Source organism: Danio rerio, chromosome 18 (genome assembly GCF_052040795.2).
Source record: "Danio rerio strain M-AB ecotype USA chromosome 18, GRCz13ab, whole genome shotgun sequence".
Classification (NCBI taxonomy): Eukaryota; Metazoa; Chordata; class Actinopteri; order Cypriniformes; family Danionidae; genus Danio; species Danio rerio.
Genome location: NC_141038.1, coordinates 32,895,254 through 32,916,824, shown reverse-complemented (window position 1 = coordinate 32,916,824; position 21,571 = coordinate 32,895,254). Strand labels below are relative to the sequence as shown.

Genomic DNA, 21,571 nt, shown 5'->3' with positions numbered 1-21,571 from the left:
ACAATGTAAATTTCATCCAGGCTGTTGTACACCGAAATAGCTTTATACCCACACCAGGTTGCTTGCGGGTTTATAGGAGTATGCCCAACCAGTCCACATGTGTTTCGTGGACTTAGAGAAGGCATTCGACTGTGTCCCTCATGGCATTCTGTGGAAGGTGCTCTGGAAGGAGTTTGGGGTCAGAGGCACTCTGTTGAGGGCTGTCTTGTCCCAGTTGCCCACTGACAACAAAGGCAAATCTAGATTACTGGAGATGGACTTGTAACCTTCAGATTGTTTTTGTTTTACCAAAATTTTGGATGTCAATTCCTCAGACAGTTCTCCTCTTTCTGTTTTCCATGCTTAGTGTGGCACACTAAGGCACACAACGAAAAAACTAAGGCCCTGTTTACACTAGTGCGTTTTAGTTTTAAAACGATCCGCGTCCACACTAGCGTTTTACCAGCGTTTCTGAACAACTCTTCGTCCACATTACATTGCTGGAAACGCATCACGTGACCACACACACACAATCTGGCATGCGCTGCAGCCTATCTAGCCAAATGAGAGCTATGCTCGTCGGACTGTTTAAGGATCTACCGCTGGATCCAAGCTCACTATATTTGTTAAACATGATATTTAATTCATCTTGTCATCTATATCAAACGACATATTCCCGACTTTGGTCTTTTGAATCTATTACTTGTTCTCAGGTATGGTGTTTTGGCAGAGAGCGAAGATAAGTTAATAATTAATGTAACCACGTACATTCTGTATATTGAGTAATTGCTTGCCTTTATTTCCTATAATGTATAAACTTATTGTACGTTATACTTTTATAATGGCCATTATTGATTATTAAAACTGATATTCAACAAAAGAGAGGATATGTTTCGTATTTTCAATGAAAATGAAAGTAGGCAGTAATGTGATAGGCTCCGTTTTGTTATAAATATGCACACAGTGAAGATAACGCTCACATATGCAGCACAACGCCTCAACATTTCTGCTGTCTGATAAGTTGTTAATATCAAAATGAAAATTACAGTTCCTTATATCATGTTTTTATTTTATTGTTAAGATAAATGAAACAACAAACGTATCCAGGAGGATGTGAATAAGGTTATAAAGTACACTGTTCCTTTTGTAGATTTACGGACATGTCCTCAAGAGTCCATATCAAACTTGCAAAGTCTGAAGTTGAACTTACAAGGAGAGGATGCAGGACTGTGTGTGTAGGCTACTAAATATTAAGGAAAAGACCCAATCAGAGAGGCGAATGTCTGCAGTCTCGCCTCTGTTTTCAGATGTCTCAGTTTTCCCCCATCCACACTGCAACAAGTTTTACAGTTTGCGATGTTGGAAAGTTCAAGCTTGGTGAACTCTGACCAGTAAAATAGCATCACTTGACTGTGAGACCAATGGAGGATCAAAACATGACCTCTCTGTCTAACCTCTCTGTCTCTGTCTAACCATCTTGTTTAATCCCGCCACTTTTCGCAGTGCCGTACTACAGAATTGCGCAAGCTTAAACTCTAGTGTGACCACAGCTTAGAGGAGAATCACGTTTGCATCTAATTTTTCCACAATTTTAAGAGGGTGCCAATAATTTTGTCAAGCCCATTTTTGGAGTTTTGTGTGACATTGTGTCAAATTAGTCTTTTTCACCCTTTTTTTTGTTTTGTTCCAATACACACAAATGGAATTAACATGTGTATAAAAAACATGTTGATGCAAAACATGTTGATGCAAAATTGTGAAGAGATGATCCCAAGATATCCACACTCCCAGACCAGGCCGTAGAAGCTGCTGTGGTGGTCATAGAGGAGTAGAGAGCCTGAGACTGATTCCTGTGAGACTCCAGGGATCGCCAAGTCTTTGCTGATGTCCTGCGTTCTTCAGCCTCCGGCGCCTAGTCTGCAGCTCTCCACAATATGTTATGCCATATGAGAAATGGTCATGCCCAACTGAGCCAGGTTTCTCCCAAGGTTTTTTTTTTCCTTCGCTTTTCCATTAGTGAAGTTTTTTTTTTTTTCACTGTTGCAACTGGCTTGCATAGTTCGGGACTTGTAGAGCTGCACATCGATTGATTACTTTTCAGTGTTTGAACTCTCAGCAGTGAATATTAAAACACATTGAACTGAACTAATCTAAACTGAACTGATTGTATACTCTGAAAACTAAACTACAGTTTCAATTCACTATAATCTTCTATCTGAAGCTGCTTTGACACAATCTACATTGCAAAAGCACTATACAAACAAAGATGAATTGAACTGAATACATTTCTGTGAGAAATACTTAATTTTGTGTGACTTTGAAACCATGACTTTGTGTAATGATGATGATGATGATTATTATTATTATTATTATTATTATTATTATTATTAGCATTAATTAGACTAATGTAGAAATGTTCTAGCCTATAGGCCCGTAACATATACAAATAACCTGCATTACTTAATAAATAGCCTACTATGAATTAAAACCATTAACGTATATATTTTTGTTTTCAAAAGCTTTGGAGACAACATAGATTCTGCATTTTAATCATGGGTCATCTATAGCTTTCTCATGAGCCACGGTTGTGTTCAAAATGGCATAATTTTTTTTTTAAGTGGACCATGAAGGGTACACAGTGTCAATATGAACATTGCTCGCACTAGCCCAACAATGAAAAAGCAGTCTTTCCTTGAACCACCTGGTGGAAATAAGACAGAAAAGGCAGCCTTTGCTAAATAAATTCATTCTCAGTAGCAATATCTGTATGTAAACATGATTAGTGTGAAGATATACAACAGAATTCAGCCCAGGACCCATTACAGCTTTAAAGCCCTAGAAGGAGATAGAAATTGTATTTAATGTTTAAATAGCATAACAATATGTTGGCAATGTAAGTTTAAGTAGTGTAACAGTGTGATGTGGTGTTTAACAACAGAAGGTTATTCCTGGCACCACCTAGTGGGTACTGCACAAAAATGTTAAAGCACAATGATCTTTTTAAAACATCTGACATAACACCTGCAGAAAGCTTCATGACCACACTTTTAATTACTTAAAATGATAGTGTGCCTGCCATTGTGTTTACCATGAAAGAAGTGTATGTATGTTAAAACAGTGAATAATTGACCCGTTGATTTGTTAAATAAGCCTTTGAGACAAACATGTTTATTGTGCAGCATTTTCAGCAGTTTATTGAAAATTTAGAGTCAATATAGTTTGATAAAGCATTGAATATGATTTTTTTTTTTACTAATATTCCGTGTTGACTGTTTGTGTAATAAGCATGGTGGCTCAACTTACTATAGATGCTTATAAATTTCAGGAAATTTATCAGGAAAGCATAGGTTAAAAGGTTTTTAATAATAATAATAATAAAAAAAACGAACCTTTAAGACATTTAAGACATACATCAGTATGTTTGGCCCTTCATATAAAAATATGTAGAGCACAATTCAGTTGTCCACAAGGTATGAATAATTTGGATTTATTCAAAATTAAGGTGAGCAGATCATACAAATTCCTCTTTTGTGCTTTTTCAATTTGTCATTCAACTTCATTTGAAAAATCACAACCTTGTTAATCTGTTAGTCCCATTCCTCCTCGTCTCTGTCTTGGTTGTCCTCCCACTGAGGTTCATGAAACTGGATGTTAGCCAACATGTCCCTCATGGCAACCATGAGTCTGTTAACTTCTTGATTTAGTTCACCAGCACGGGCAACATCCTGTCTTTCTTCAGGCCTCTGAACAAAGAAAAATACATAAATAAATAAATTATAAATTTGTAATAAATTTATAATAAAAAAAGCATAAAACAGATCTAGGAAACAATTTTCTAACTAAGAATCATTAGCTGTGAGCTAATAGGGTCTGAATCAGCCACTACATTTTGAAAATGTTATGCAAAAATGGATGAAGAGGTTTCCAATAGTATCTGAATGCAGCCTTTATGATGCAAGCTGAGATTTTATCTCTAAGATGCAATGTCAAGACATAATGCACTCAATGGAGCTAGTAACATCACTGTGATGGGTAGGGTTAGGTGAACCCATTCAAAAGCATTGCTCTCGAGGGTTCACTTGCAAAAAAATATATATATATAACTGATTGATCAATTTAATGACAGATTAAATTGACATATTAAACAGTTTTTTTATTTTTATTTTAAAGAAATATTTCTATTCATCAAAACATTGAAAACCTGTCAACAATAATTTACTTTTCAGAATATCTTGAAAAGTCTTGTTAAAATATAAAATAAATCTAGAATTAGGCAATGCCAGTGTTGTGTTCTTCAGTTGTGTTCTCGTGGCCATTTTATCTTTTAGAAATAATAAAATAATTTGACAAACAAAACATTTCTTATTATTTATTTCTGAATCAAATTCATTGTATACCATTTCCCATAATTTCTGCTGCTTTGTGTGTGTAATCCTTAATGTAGCAAAATTAAATAGTAATTTTTGTTTTTTCCTTTTGATCTGTGTCTTGATTTAGAGTCTCTTAGCATATTAAACAAGGTATATAAACAAAAACAAAAAAATAACCAAAAAAGATTTTAGAATACTTTAAAAAATTATGAGGTTTGTGCCCACGGTGCATTGCTTTCCTGAAGCCACTGAGGTAGCTTTTGATATTACATTTACAGTTGGTCATTTTGCAGACACTTTTATATAAAGTGACTCACATGCAAGGATTAAAGAAGCATACACAAAGTTTGAAAAAGTGTTTGCCTCCTTACTGATTTCCTATTTTTATTTTTTTATTTTTGCATGTTTGTCACAATTTAATGTTTCAGATCATTAAACAAAATACAATGTATGTCAAATATAACACACATCATGCAGTCCTGGTTTTTTATCATCGATGGAAAACAAAATACAAAACTTTTTTAAGTAGATGACAAAACAGCTGAATTTTGCTCACATTTTAAGATTATAAGGCTGAACGTGACATATAATGCCATCCGTCTACAGAGATTTCTCCCTACAGTCTATTACAGTCTACAGTATTTCTCTGTTGCCGTCGGTACTGTGACTGGTGCCAGGTGTTCCAGCATTTACACGGAGACTTTATGGAATAAAAAAAAGCACACAGAAACTATTTCGCTCTTCATATTGGCCTTTATGTGTTTCTTACAAGAGCTGTCGACAACATACATGCCAATCAACGACAATGAGTAGGCACAAGGAAAAGAAAAACACACTCAAATATTTGTTGCAAAATAAAATGTAACATTATCGAAATAAAAGAATGATACAGCGGTAAAGTGACCCTCACACTTTTCCTCAGAGCTCCCATACATGCGTGCTTACATCTCAAAGGTAAAACAACCATAGGAATAGTCCTCTTAAAAGGGACATTTATACACAATGCATTTCAAACATTAAGAGACCATTACAATATCACAATAATTAACCTAGAAAATAAACAGAGCAATCACTAACTTACCAGACTGCTGTTGTGTTTGCGATAACGAGGAACAAGGCTGAACCCAGCTTCTTATTCAAAGCTTTTATTGACTCTATCCGGTCCACATTAAAAACCGTGATATTTACGTTTTTCAGCTTTTTATTTGCGCTCAGGAAAACACACTAAGCAAGGGCTTATTATGCGTATATATATATATTTGTTGTATAAATATATATATACACACAAACACACACACACACACACATATGTATGTATGTATAAATAAATGTCTGCATGTATATATAAATGCATGCATGTATATCTATGTATACTATATAGGGTTGGCCAAACTGTTCCATAAAAACTGTTCCATTTTTGTGAGTGTGTCTATGTGTGTTATCCACTCACCTGTAGGTTGAAGTTTGGTAGCAATGAACGGAAAAACAAAGAAAATGTGCTTTCATTTGAAGCCCCCATGCTCTGCCTAAAAACAGACAAATTTAACAGAAAACAAAACAAATAAATAAATTTTAAAGTTAAAGACTGTTGATAAAACTATATATATATATATATATATATATATATATATATATATATATATATATATATATATATATATATATATATATATTAGAGCTGTCAATCGATTAAAAAAATTAACTAATTAATCGCACCTTTTTTTAAAAATTAATCATTTAAAATAGTGAAACTTGTAAACTGGCTTTTCAAATGTAAAATTAATGTAAACGCAAGACAAAAAATATTTAAGTTCAAAATATAATTGTTATTAGAATTTTTGTTTAACTTGTAACAGATTTCTTCATGTAAACAACATGCCCACAATAAACCGTCAAGTTCCTGCTTGACAGCCATATTTATTACAGAAATTAAAACACAGGCATGTTAATGCCATTTGAATTTCAAAACAATCAATGCCAATAAAGAAAACATTAATTTCCATGTTGGATTCTAAGTGGACTGCAAAAAAATACAGGCATTACATATATGGAAAATGGAAAATTATAATGTTAAACTATTGAATACAAACAGTTGCACTCATTGTAAAGTTTTATTGCTGTGAGTTGAAAACATTAATTATAAAGTAGAAACAGTTTTGCCTAATCCTCCTTTACATTCATCCAGTTGCTAAGACTAGGAGTATCCCGCAAATGCACAGAGACTCCCGGATGCCCGCAAATGAATGATAAAAATAATGCAGACTATCAATCCTTTTGAGGATTTGGATTTCATAAGATTTGTGTTTTATGTGTAAATCTCGCAAACCGGTCGTTAAATACATTGCACACCCCTCTCCACCGCATCCCTCCTAGACTTCAGGTATGTCGCGCGCAACTCACTCCCACCGTCCTTTAGGTACGTCTTGCGCGCACACGCCTCTACTCGGATACGTCGCTCACTCCACCCCTGACACCCCTCGACGGGCCTGACACAGACACACACACACACACACACACAACGCGCTGGAGCGACTCCCTTCAGATTCAACACGCATGATCGCCGTCATCAAATTTGCTTAAACTAAGCGTTCTAAAGTATTACTGTATTTTACAAGGATTCTGACACAACAACGTAAAGCATACGCTTTCGTTGGGTTTAATGAGGAAACACGCTAAACTTGGAGGGCTCATGCTGAAAGGCAGAGTAATGCCCTGTCTTTGACAGCTCGCGACTTCACCAGAGACTTTATGAGTACATTTACATAAGACACCAATACTCCGAATTTAATATGATTAAGATTATACTCTTATTAAAAGTCTACCGTGTAGCCAAAGCAACAATTTTATTTACCTTAAAGGAACACTGAGTCACGAAATGCAGAGGATTTTCTTTCTGTTCGCCATGCGGTATCAACTTACAACAGAAAGTTAAAAATGAAACACCCCAAATTGCATGAAACTCTGAATAACCTGTGATGCAACTAATTGTTTTATACAGAAACTTGCCTTCAAAAAGTGCTTGCTTGGTCTTATCCACATTTCTTGCATGTTAAACACACGTCCACCAAAACAGGAAGTAAAAAAAACCTGCAACTGCGTTAATTGCGTAAATTTTTTTAACACGTTAATTATTTAAAATTAATCGCATGCGTTAACGCACAAATATATAATATATATATATATATATATATATATATATATATATATATATATATATATATATATATATATATCCAACTTATCCAGCAAGTTTTTTACGCAGCTGATGCCCTTCCGGCCGCAACCCATCTCTAGGAAACATCCACACACACACACACTCATACACTACGAACAATTTAGCCTACAAAATTTTCCCTGTACCGCATGTCTTTAAACTGTGCGGGAAACCGAAGCACCCGGAGGAAACCCACGCAAACGCAGGGAGAACGTGCAAACTCCACACAGAAACACCAACTGAGCCGAGGCTCGAACCAGCGACCCAGCCTTCTTGCTGTGAAGCGACAGCACTACCTACTGCGCCACTGCTTTGCCCCAGTTAACCAAATATTAACTAATAATTATTAACTTAGTGCTTAGTGCTAGTAATTTAAACTAGAGAATCTTAAGCAAAAACAACAACATTGTTACTGTGATCAACAATTTCCCATAATGTAGTAATGCTTTAGCACCTATCCAGCTTAGGATATTAGCAATTCAAGCTATTAAATGTAACATTAAAACAAGACTGGACATTCAACCAGATGATGAACCTGTGCATATGTGCTCATTAAATCATTGTGATTAATCATGTTCATAAAGGTCAATGATCATAAGAGCATCTGCCTAGTACCTTTCTGGTCTGGTGTAAGACACAATGGAGTTCAGAGGAGGAAGAGGGTCAAATCCCATTCCTGGCTGAGTGGTCACTTCCTGCAAATACATATATAAATAATGTTCTTTATTGTACTAAATAAGCAATAGATAGAAACTATGTATGAATAAAAAACTACATAACAGACTAGAGAAAATTATAACAGAATACAAACATATTATACATTTTAAAATAGAATTTGAAATTTAAATTTCCCACAAGTGTTTCTAGATGAATAATGGCATGTCATAATAGTTAATGTACAACATCATTAAGACCAGAAAAATAGCTATCTAATAAAAAATTACATTTTATTTATGCACAACTTATTACATGTACAGTGCCCTCCACAATTATTGGCACCTTGGGTTAAGATGTGTTTTTCAGCTTCTAATATAATTATATGTAGCGTGTTTCCCCTAGGCTTACAGCTTTGGGGGGTTGGGGGTGCAACGCGGCTGTTTAGACTGACACAAACACAAAAAGTCATGGTGATAATCTGTTACTTTTAATGACAGCAGTAAATAACTGAACAACTATTTGAACTGTACAACTGCACAAACTAAAAATTACAGATTCTGAGTACCGATTCCTTGTCTTCGGCCGATACGGAGTACCTCTTATTATTACTGCTTCAATCTTTATGATGTTTTAAGCACATTTTCCCTCTAAGTAAGATACTTAAGAGAAGATCTTGCCTTACCTAAGAATAAATTAAGGATGCTGCATATAGTCCCTTAAACACGTCTCTTATAACCAGTTAGATGTGAACGTGTCATGGCCAGAAGCAGCTTTACAAAAAATAATTCATCTATTTATTTTACTTTAGCGTAGTCCGTTATTTATCAGGGGTTGCTACAAAGGAATGAACTGCCAAAGAAAATAAAAATATACAAGAAAATTACTAACAATGCAATCTGTAAACATTGCAAATAATGAAGGAAGAATTGCATAAGAACTTGAAATGCACACCTATAAATCTAATACTTCTTTACTAAAAGGAAGTCAGCCTATAAACTAATGTTTATAGCTATGAGCGTATTACAAGAGGTTATATTATTAAATTTTTTTTAAGTAAGTTTTATTTATCTAATAATTCCAGCCAGCTTTTAATAAACTTGTAATACTGTCAAAAACACAGAACTTTCAGTTGTTACATTTACAAAAGCCTAAATACATGCAAGTCCATTCAAATACTTTGCTTGTCTCCAAGTATTGACAGCAGATCACTCAATGAGAGAGAGGCGGATTTGCACTTGTGATATATTTACTGCTCTATTCATTTAACCAAAGAAATACAATGCTTAGAACATCACTGTGCCTCTTGCAATCAGAGATGGCTAAAATACAATGTCTATCAATGTCTGATGTAGAAAAACTTATACTGCTTTCATGACCTCTCGGTTAGACTATTGTAATGCATTACTAGGCGGTTGCCTTGTTGGCCTAATTCATAAACTTCAGCTGGTTCAAAATATAGCTGCTAGAGTCCTTTTTAGAACAAAGAAATATGATCATATTACTCCAGTTCTTTCATCATTGCATTGGCTTCGTATTAAATATCGAATAAATTTTACAATTTTATTGACTACCTCCAAAGTCCTGATTGGCTTAGCTCCCCAGTATTTGAGGGAGCACCTGTTGTGTTATAGCCCCTCACGTCGACTATGCTCAAAAAATTCTGGACAATTGATTAATTAGATCTTTCTCATATCTGGCACCTAAACTCTGGAACAGCCTTCCTAGCACAGTTCAGGAAGCAGATAAACTCTGTCAGTTTAAAACTAGAATAAAGACACATCTCTTTGCATTACACATTACACATAAAACACAAATCTTATGAAATCCAAATCCTCAAAAGGATTGATAGTCTGTATTATTTAGAGCAACCGAAGCGGAGAACACTTCACAAAATACATTATAATTTGAACGGCATCTGCGCTTATGTTAGTCTTTTTTTATTATTATTCTTGAGGTTTCCATAATCCTGGACCAGGCTGTATCCTAAGCAGCTGCCGTGGTAATCATGGGGGAGTGTAGAGCATGAGAATGATTCCTGTAAGACTCCAGTGACAGATGAGTCTTCACATTGATCCTGAAGGGCCTGTACACCAGCCGGTAACCTTTCCCACTTGCGGCTTCTTCACGATGGACGTCCAGCATTCCACAACCTCCGGCCCCTAGACTGTAGCTCTGCACAAGACGGTTGGCCATAGAAGAAATGGTCATGCCCAACTGAGCCTGGTTTCTCTTTTCCCTTGGCGCTGTCGTCACTAGCTTGCATGGTTAGGGACTTGTGGAGCTGCGCATCAATGGATTTGCTTTTCAGTGTTCGGACTCTCAGCAGTGAAAATTAACCCACACTGAACTGAACTAAACTAAACTGAACTTAAACTCTTAAAACTTTACTGACACAGTTTCAATTTACTACAATCTTCTATGTTAAGCTGCTTTGACAAAATTTACAGCAACTACATTTACATGAACAACAGTAATCGAATTATTTGCTTTAATCTAATTAAGAGATAATAAGACTAAGGTGTTTACATGAGTTGCTTTTTGAATGTTTCTTTCATGACCCTGTTTTATATGTTTTGATTAACGATCACATATTGTAATTCGATTAACGTCATTGCGTCACCGCGCTATCTGCATTTCCTCCGGAGTTTCATGCAATTTCATTTTTAATTTGTGGATTTTTACTGCAGTTTGGCACTTTCACTTTCATTCACGAATATTTCATGCACGCTCTCCATGACAAAAGAGATATTGGTTGCAACTATGAAACACCTGTCTGTGTGTGTGTGTGTGTGTGTGTGTGTGTGTGTGTGTGTGTGTGTGTGTGTATGTGGACTATCCTGTTGCAAAACGAGGTGAAAAGTCCTACATGATGGTAATAGTTCGATTAAGGTGTTTGCATGTCTGTACTGCACTTCAATAATGCCACTAAAATCAGCACATCTTAATTTGATTTCTCTTTAGTTCGATTATGACCTTAATCTGATTAATAAAAAATTGCCGTTTACATGGTTAAATCCTAATCAGAGTATTGCTTTAATAACATTAAAATCAAATTATTGGTGTCCATGTAAATGTAGTCATTGTAAAAGCACTGTAGAAATAAAGATGAATTGAAAATCCTATTTTATGAAAGTAGCCAAGCAGCATCACACCCTGCAGTATGGCACCAACATTGTTCAAAAATTCAACCTTGTATCGAAATTGACATGTATCATCTTCCTGATGCAAACTCACAGCGTTCATCGTGTAGTTTTGCAGCTGATAGATAAAAAACAACAGCTGCCATTTATGTTCATACACTGTAAGATAATTCTGTAGGCCTACATATCTTTATAAATCATATCTTACATTTTTACACCTGAATTCTGTCCAATATATATATATACACATATACACACACACACACACACACACACATATATATATATATATATATATATATATATATATATATATATATATATATATATATATATATATATATATATATATACATATATACACACACACACACACACACACACACACACACATATATATATATATATATATATATATAATTTAAAAACTATTTTTTTGAATATTTGTTTATTGAATATAAAAAAAATCAAATTTCTTTTGCTAAAATAAATACTTATCGTATTTGATATTTGAAATGTACAAATCTTTATAAAATAGCACTTTTTTATGATATTAGATTAAAAGACCAGAGAAATCCCATGCAGTATGATCGGAGGTGGACAAAAGACTTTAACCTTATGCATTTAAATAGGATATTTTTAAACTAGAATGTGTCTCTATTGTTTACCTGTGATCTGATCGAGCGAAATGGGCCTTATAACCATGTAAACAGGGCAGCATTACTCACACTCTGTCTCATCTACGAAGTCATCCTTGCCTTTTTTCATGGTAATCTTCATAAACTAGCCTGCATTCGGCGCGTAATAGCCTTGGCGGAAAAAACCCCGCACTGCAGCATGCATGCGTGCAATGATGAAAATTAAACTGACTGAATCAAAAAGGTGCTCAAATTGCACAATAACGAGAAAAAATATGGACCTTTTTCTTAAAATGCTAAATTACCCATTATGCTACCAGGAGAATGCTAAGAACATCCGGTCACAGTCAGATTCGGACAGCTTTGAAACTATATTTTTACTCTATTTTACTTGCTTTTAATGTCTTTGAACTAATACTGTTGTCGATCAGCGCCACCTCCTGGATTGATTTTTTTTTTTTAAAAATGCGATCTAATAGAATAGATAACAACTGCTGCGAGTCATTTACCCTCGCCATCGCTAAAGTGAACAGTTTCTTACTTTTTTCAAATATATAACCAACCTAAACAAATGTAATTCAATAAAATGTTTGACACACATCCTGTCCTACTGACACATTGATTGAAAGACTGGCACAAAGTGAAAATAAAGAGGCGTTTTGGAATGACAGAAAAACACATACCGTAGTAAATAATCCACACAAACCAACTAAATAAAACATAAACGGCACCCGATTAGAAACAACATGCAAATCAGTATCAAAAACGAACTTTTATTGGTAGTTTTTAGGAATTGCATGACTTATAAGCTTACATTCCTGTTAAGTTTCATGCCAGTAATCTGATTTGCTATTTAATGAAGTAGTGTGTGTGTGTGTATGCATGTGTGTTTATTGAAGAGCCACTGAGCTAACAGCTGACAGGCCGGGGAAACACACGCACAGACACACACACACACACACACACACACACACACACACACTGTATTTCTGACGGCAGACAGAAAACTAGGAGAATGTTTTTCTCTAGCACTTGAACCACATCCGACAGATTATAACGGATTTAACGCGCACCTTTCAAAGTTGTTTGTCACAAAAACACTCCGTAATCCACTCAAAACGCTATTGAAACCTATTTTCTGAGCAAAAATTACCAGTTGCAAGCGCTTTAAATGGAAGCTCTAAACATTCTACCGCAAGACACTGGTCCCTATGGCACCCTCCCAAGAAAAAGGTCTATAGATTGTGCCACTAAACACAATATAATGAAAGTAACGAGCACAATTTAAAAATGTAGGGCGTAAAATGTACAAATATGTGTAAAAAAAATGTAATAACTTGCAATCAAATTTAATGTAAAGCTTGTGAAAATTGACTTAAGGCGTTATCTCCGTAACGCATTTAGGTATTAACACCAAACCTGGTGTGTTATCACAACTACGGACTGAACTTAGCTGCAGTGAAAAATAGATTTTGTAGCTTATATTGTAGCTCAACCCTTTGTCCAAAATTCATAAAATTGGGCTCTTTACATCTGGTGGAGCATACAGAGTCGAATGATTACTGATTTTCCTAGGTCAGCCATTTTGAATTATAAAATTGCTACATTTTTCAGACGCATTATCGAATTGTTATAAAAGTCGACATGGTGGCCTGAAGGTGCTCAAAAAGTGTTGTCACAGCGCCACTTTTTGGTAAATTTTTATAATAATCGTTCTAAAAATGCTCTAACTTTTGACTAATTTTGCCTATTGGTATGATATTTTCTGTCCATCATACATTGTTTGGCTGATATGCACCAAATTTGACTCATCAGAACATGCTGACAAAAAGTTATTGAATTTGTGTCGATAGGTGTAATGGTTTTTGTTTACTGCACCGACAAATGTGATGGCAGTCGTTTTGACATTTCGCGCCACGATGTTTAAATAGCAAACGCATTTGCGCTCATATGTGCGCCCATAGGCGTTCTGGTATAAAAAGGAAGGCATGTCGAGGCACATTGCTGGTGCGTTGCTATTTTGACTAATAGATATAATAGTAATTATATAATATTTGTATAATAGTATAATTTAATATCATATAATAATAAAAATATAATAGATTTTTCAATAGACCAGAACAAAGCCGGTCTATTGTCCAGCGCAGAGCGCGTTAGTTGTACGCCTCGCTTACACATTGCTTAATATACACAAGATGCAGAGCAATGCGCAAATATCTTTACATATGAAAAAGAATTCAAATATTAAGGATATATATATATATATATATATATATAAATATATATAATATATTTATATATATATATATATATATATATATATATATATATATATATATATATATATATATATATATATATATATATATATATATGCCTTCTTCATCTCGGGAGGCTTTTTCAGTTCATTTATAACAATTTGCTTTTGTATAATGTCAGGTTTTAGACCATATGGGCCACAGCATGTGTTTTAGGATATAACTCAGGTTTTTGAGTACACTTCATTATTATTGTTTATTTATTCGTTTGCTGGAAATTAGAACTGAATTTAGAAATAGTTTTGAAACTAATATTTGCGCTTAACAAATGCAATTAATTATTTATAGACTAATTGATGTCTGTGCGTAAAGGTTTCCCTATCCAAGAGCGAAAGTGAAAGTAGATACATTATCTCTCATTCTCACGCAGTAGAGCAGCATTCTCACACTGTTAAAAAAACTGTTACCTGTTAACTGTTTGCTAGTGAAATGCTCAGTTTTTCCACTTAGACTTACATTACGTCCTGTAAATAGCGAATGCGCTTATGACGCGACACAGCTGGCTCTTAAAGGGAATGGGAGATGAGACTAATTGGTTTAATATCAAAACACACCTATAACTCTTTAAGAAAATAAACTCAACCCTTTTAGACCATGCGCCACGGCGCAAAGCAGATTTTCCCGTCCTTAAATTACCAAGAATGCGTTCTGACACGCCCTGAAAGCATTTGCGCCCTGTGTTTTGCGCTCTGCGCATTGACCGTCAAAATAGAGCCTATTGACTTGTACCGCTAAGAGACCTCTATCTTCAAGGTCAAGGTCAAGGTAAAATTTATTGTCTCCCGTAGGAGAAATTTGTTTTAGAAAAAAGGTTCTGCTGTACATCGACACCAACAAGACAACATGTAACATACATACACATTAAAATCTAATCCTAAAATACCTCCTAATATAAATATGATTCCATAAAATCAGTAATTTTAATAAATTTTTTTTAAAAACAATAAAAAATAATTAAAGTACCATATGCCCCACTGCCCTCTGTTGTGCAAACCAATCCTGTTATCTTAGTCTTTGACCATCCTTCCTTGCTTGCTTGCTCGTTGATCAACTTTGAAAACAATTGAAAAAGGAACAAAAGAATGTTTATATCTATTATGCTTGCACAACGGGCCCCTTTATCTTCTGCCAGAATTCATCAGCTCATATTCCACAGACAGCACATGTGAAGAATCAGATAAAATCTTGTTGGCTTGTTGGATTGTGCACAACTCAAAGATGTCTTTTAGTGAACCAAGTGTCTTAATTCCCATGATTTTTCCTGCCACTCTCATCAGGTTATTTACTTGGGTTTTCATTTTTACTGTCAGATTCCCAAACCAAACAATAATCCCATATCTTAAAATAGACTCTATTGTTGCTTTATAAAAAGTCATCATTATGCTGCTACTCACTCCAAATAATCTTAGTCTGCGTAAAAAGTGTAATCGCTGATGAATTCTTGCACATAGACTTGACACCTGAGAGTGCCAATTAAGTTCACTATCAATGTTCACTCCTAAATATTTATATGAATCAACCTGCTTAATGTCTTTATCATAAACCACAATAGAGCTCCTATCGCTTACTGACCTGGGGTCTATGATGACCTCCTCCGTTTTCTTAACATTAATTTCCAAATTGTGGTCATCACACCAGCTGACAAACCATTCTACAGCCGCTCTGTATTCCATGATGCTGGCATCTTTTGTGAAAAGGTGCAATAGTACAGTGTCATCGGAAAATTTAAGAATATATTGGTTTGTCTGCTGCCTAACGCAGTCGTTTGTATAGAGGGTGAACATAAAGGGTGAACTTACACACCCTTGTGGCGCCCCTGTACAACTTGTTGCTACATCAGATAACCCTGAATTAAATTTTACCTGCTGTGTCCTGTCTGTTAAAAAAGAATAAAACCATTTAATAACAAAAGGGTTCACTTGCATTTTTACCAGCTTTTCCAAAAGTTTATGTGGTTGAATTGAATTAAATGCTGAACTAAAATCGATAAAAAGTAACCTAGCATAAGCAACTGGGCTCTCTAGATGTTTTAAAACAAGATGTGTTAATGTGGAAATTGCATCAATAGTGCCATGGTTACTTTTGTATGCAAATTGATACTGGTCTAAGTACGGCTCAACTTCCTTGCGCAATTCTTTTATTATAATCTTCTCAAATGATTTCATGACATTTGATGTTATGGCCACTGGCCTATAATCATTATTGTCTTGTGGACAAGGCTTTTTTGGTATTGGAATTATCACAGATTTTTTCCAGAGCTTTGGTACTGTATGTGTATCCACTGAGAGTTGAAACAGGCGATGCCAGGCTGGTGTAAGCTCCTCAGCAAATGTTTTTAGAAGAAAGCATGTAATACCATCAGGTCCCATTGCCTTACTAGAACATAAAGATTTAAAAACCTTAGTCACGTCTCCTTGATGTATTAACCTCCTTTTTTCAGCCATGTTACAATTTACTTCCCCTAAAATTTCTTCACATTTTTTAATATTATCTGTCTCAAATCTCAAATAGAAATCATTCAATTCATTTGCCTTAACAGATTCGTTACAGGCGAATAGTGCCTTTCTTTTTGGTGTCATATTTGTCATTCTCCGAATTGAGTTCCATAATTCTTTTGTATTGGACTTTAACAAATGTTGTTCAGTCTGTTCTTTATATTTTATCCTTGCAGTCCTTAGTTCCCGATTAAGGTCTTTTTGTGCTGCTCTAAGCCCCACGGTATCACCTGCCCTAAAGGCCAATTTCTTCCTTTTAATACAGCTTTTAATTCCCCCTGTTATGTATGGTTTGCTGTTCGGATAACACTTAATGGTTCTCTGTGGAATGATAGAATCCACACAGAAAGAAATATATGCTGTGATAGTTTCTGTAACAGTATCTATATTTGCATCCCGATAAAACATGTCCCAGTCTGTGCAGAGGAAACATCCCTTTAGCTCCTCAATACTTTCATTTGACCATGTCTTCATGACCTTAGTCGTTGGTTTACTTGTTTTGAACACAGACCGATAAGTAGGAAGGAGATGGATAACGTTATGGTCCGAGTTACCAAGGGGGGGTCTGGCTTTGGCAACATAAGCATCCTTAATATTGCCATAACACTTGTCAAGAATATTCTTTTTCCTTGTTCCACACTTAACATATTGAAAAAAACCTGGTAAGGATTTCTCCAGTCCACACTGATTAAAATCACCAAGAATCAAAAAGGGTGCATATCAGGTTTGTTTTGTAAGTGCTTATGAACACAGTCAGCTATTTGGTTTGCAGCTCTGATAGCATTCCCACCAGGTGGGATATAAACTGCACAAATAAATATGTTAGTAAATTCCCTTGGCAAATAGAACGGACGTAATGTGACGCACAATAGTTCCAGGTCAGGGTTGCAGATGCTTTCTCTTACCGCAAAATTTCGACACCAACGATCGTTGATATAGACACAGACCCCTCCCCCTCTTGTCTTACCGGAGTTCTCGTCTCTGTCCAAGCGAATATGGGAAAAACCGTCGACTTGTATTAAGCTTTCCGGTACTTCATTACACAACCATGTTTCAGTGAAAACCATGAGACCAGACTCACGGTACTCGAAGCAAGCTCCCGCTTGCGTGCGAAGTTCATCCAGTTTGTTCCTCAGTGAGCGTGGATTACAAAGAATCACTGGCGGCAAAGGAAGTTTAGAAGCTCTCCGGACCCGCTGTCTGACGCCGCCTCTCCCGCCTCGCTTCCTGACCCGACCCGAAACGCGCCTCGGCTGCCTCAGTAGTTCCTCAGGTAAATCCATCTCAAATCTGGTGGGTGACAGTCCTCCGCAACTCCGCAAATCCAAAAGCTCCGTCCTGCTATATCGCTGAATTTTGTCCAAAACTCCTTGCGCCACACAGCTAGTCAGAATTAGCCATGACACGACAAGCAGTTTTTTGTTTATCAATTCACTCGAATCACTCCTATACGACCAGCAGTTTCCATCTCTGCCTCCGTGCAGGAGTTTAAGTGTCCAATATATGAATAAAAAACTAAAAACCAACATATCTGACAGGTACAACAAAGACAAACAAGTAAAGTACAGCAAGCACCCCTTTCCACGTCGCCAGCAGAGCAGCGCCATGGGTCGCGGGATCATTTTCAGTGGGTCGCGGAGTGTGTGGTCAAAAAAACCAACAAAAATCTTATGGCTTATCTATCTCTATCTACCTCTATCTTATATCTCTAGCCACTTATGGCTTGTTCTCTCAAGTGGTGGATAGACAATGCACAACAACCTTGGCTCAATCATATCTCTCTGTCCCAGAAACCTCAGTCCCAAATGAGAGGGGTTTTTTTTTCTGTTGCAGGGGACATGCCCAGAGATCCCAGCTTTTACCAGATTATAGTTATACGATAATTTTCCTTAAAAAACCCATCTCTATCTAAGTGATTAAATGTTGAATGTGATGAGTTTTCAACAATAAATTTCAACATAACTAAATTGAAACTTTATTTTTAATGAGTAATAGGTGTGTTTTGAGAATAAACCAATTAGAGTCTCATAAGCCATAAGCGCATTCGCTATTTACAGGACATAAAGTAAGTCTAAGTGAAAAAACTGAGCATTTCACTAGCATACAGTTTTTTTTAACAGAAAACTGTTAAACAGAGCATCTACTGTGTGAGAATGAGAGATATTGGATCACTTTCACTTTCTCTCTTGGTTAGGGTAACCTTTACGCACAGACATCAATTAATCAATTCATCAATAAGCGCAAATATTAGTTTCAAAACTATTTCTAAATTCAGTTCTAATTTCCAGCAAACGAATAAATGAACAATTATAACGAAGTGTGCTCAAAAACTTGAGTTATATCCTAAACCACATGCTGTGCCCCATATGGTCTAAAACCTGACAGGTGGGCAAATCTAAGCTTGTTTTAATAAAACAAATATAAATATGGATATAATAAATGAATACTGCTAATAATAATAACATTATACAAAAGCAAATTGTTATAAATGAACTGAAAAAGCCCCCCGAGATGAAGAAGGCATAAAAGCAGTGATTTTTCATATTTATGTAGGCTAGAAAATAATATGTTTTGTAATATTTTAATCCTTTATATCTATATCCTATATATATTCTTATTATATCCTATATATATCCTTAATATTAAAATTTTTTCATATGTAAAGATATTTGCCTATTGCTCTCTTGTGCGTATTAAGCAGTGGATAAGCGAGGCGCAACTCTGCGCCGGAGTTTAGACCGGGTTTGTTTTGGTCTAATGAAAAATCTATTTTAGTTTCTCAAAATAGCAACGCGCCAGCCGTGCACCTCAGAACGCCTTCCTTTTTAGAGCAGAACGCCTATGCACGCACATACGAGTGCTAATGCATTTGCTATTTAAAAAGCGTAGCGCAACGCCTCAAAACGACTCTTGCGTCAAGCTAAAACTACCAAACAAGTATTGCGCCGCGCCTTGCGCCACATTGTGCCGGGTGTATGATAGGGCCCTACATCTTTGAATTGTCTGCCTTGCTTCCGAACCAGTTTCTTTAGTTTAGAAACTTTGAACTTTTGAACTTTGAGCAATTATTGGAGATGATATAAGATTTTTCTGGATCATCTGTACTTTGTTTCAGTATCCTTGTGAAAATTAAAGTGTCCCTCATGTGGTAAATGGTAAAAACCAGGATGTTCTCTTTCATGACTATTTCGTTCAACAAAAGTTATAGTGTGTAAACTGAGTGCTTTAAAAAAAAATTCTTGGTAAGAGCATTTTTTTAAAACTGCATCTTTCCATGTAAAGGAGATATCTTTAAAGATCTAAAATCATATTTATATAAAATCAATGCCAGATCATTGTAATAATGATAATGAGTGTTTGTAAATTCACGTGGCTCACATGGATGATGGACTGTACATGAACTGTATCAATAGCTGCAGTGTGTAAAAGCATTTATGTTAGATGGTACTTTGCATTCATATTATTTGGTAACATAAAAGAATGTTGTGCCCATAGGGATTTTTAGAAACTACTATGCAACAAAAAGTGCACTTTTGTTACTCCTGACGCTGTACTGATTGTGGAAACTGATATGCAATATACATCAACTCATAATAGGGTTTTCTTAGGGCTAAGTCAAAAGTAAAAGAAAAAAAAAACTTGGGGAAATGCTTTACTTACAAAATAACACAAAGTCAATACATGCTTAATTACAAACAGTTTTAAAGAGACTAGGTTTTGATAATTGTGTTGTTAAGCTGTAGCTTAGGGGAATTGTGCGTGTCTCTTACTAGTGGAAGAGTAGCTGTTGCCTCCTTAATCTCAGACAACAGCACATGCCTATGGATGTTCCTGGGAGCACTCTGGTATCTCTGCTTCCTCCTGAAAATCAAAGAGCCACAAAAAACAGTGCATATTTTTGCTTTCTTTTTTAATAAAAAATTCTCACAAAGGCATAAAAGTGTGTCATCTCTGCACCCAACAACAACAGCAACAAAAAAACTAAGTACATACATTCAATAAGATTTTAATAAGCTAAAATGGCCTTTGTGTACAATCACTTGATTACAATATTTTTCTATCTGTTGCAGCAGCTTAATGTCGAAGGCTTGGCATCTCAACGCACGTTTTTACGCACACAACCAATGTCCAGTCTTGCTTCCTCTTCAAGTTTAAATTCACTTTATTTAACTTATAAATACATACTTTCAATTAAATATGTTGAACCCTTTAGCGACCTCAAAGGTGTGTGAGTTTGGTGTGGTAAAAACTGCATGCGTTCCCTTCCTCAAGTCTTCTTCTCTCATGCAAGAAACACCGACTTTAAAACCCTATGTGCATATATCGCCCCCAAGTGGTGACAGCCCAAATTACATTTAAGTCAACATATAGGCTCCTACACTATCATTATCATATAACAATTTTATTTTACAATAAGTTTGGCATTGTTGCTGATATTGGATATTAATGAGGCAAAAAATAGATCTATTAATAAGCATGTTCTCCTTGTAGGGATCATGGGCCGATATAAAAGTAAGAAAGAAAGAAAGAAAGAAAGAAAGAAAGAAAGAAAGAAAAAGACCATTTGCATTCATTAGTTCTTACTTGTTTTGGCAGTCTTCTACAAAAGGGTCATGTGTGTCAACTCTTTTTAGCACTTCTCTGACATTCTCTTCCAACCAGTCCATTACTCCAGCCTCTTTCCACAGGCTATGACACCGGCCCACATATAGGGACACCAACTCAGAAAGTGCAGGTGGCTGTCTAAAAGATGCAGCAGA

General features: G+C 35.7%; 1 protein-coding gene and 1 long non-coding RNA gene across 2 annotated transcripts in view; one reads left to right on the top strand and one right to left on the bottom strand.

Moving 5' to 3' along the window:
- LOC137488296 (uncharacterized) overlaps positions 1 to 21,571 on the top strand; it is a 724,224-nt gene that overhangs the window by 291,667 nt on the left and 410,986 nt on the right. The gene's annotated exons all lie outside the window — the stretch shown is intronic.
- tcf25 (TCF25 ribosome quality control complex subunit) overlaps positions 3,147 to 21,571 on the bottom strand; it is a 90,155-nt gene continuing 71,730 nt past the window's right edge. Inside the window, exons 14-18 of the mRNA NM_001005399.2 lie at positions 21,396 to 21,554; positions 20,582 to 20,672; positions 8,179 to 8,258; positions 5,800 to 5,875; positions 3,147 to 3,722 (exon numbers count right to left, since the gene is read on the bottom strand). Coding sequence (NP_001005399.2) covers positions 3,567 to 3,722; positions 5,800 to 5,875; positions 8,179 to 8,258; positions 20,582 to 20,672; positions 21,396 to 21,554 — 562 coding nt within the window. The 3' untranslated portion in view covers positions 3,147 to 3,566. The remainder of the gene's footprint in view (positions 3,723 to 5,799; positions 5,876 to 8,178; positions 8,259 to 20,581; positions 20,673 to 21,395; positions 21,555 to 21,571) is intronic.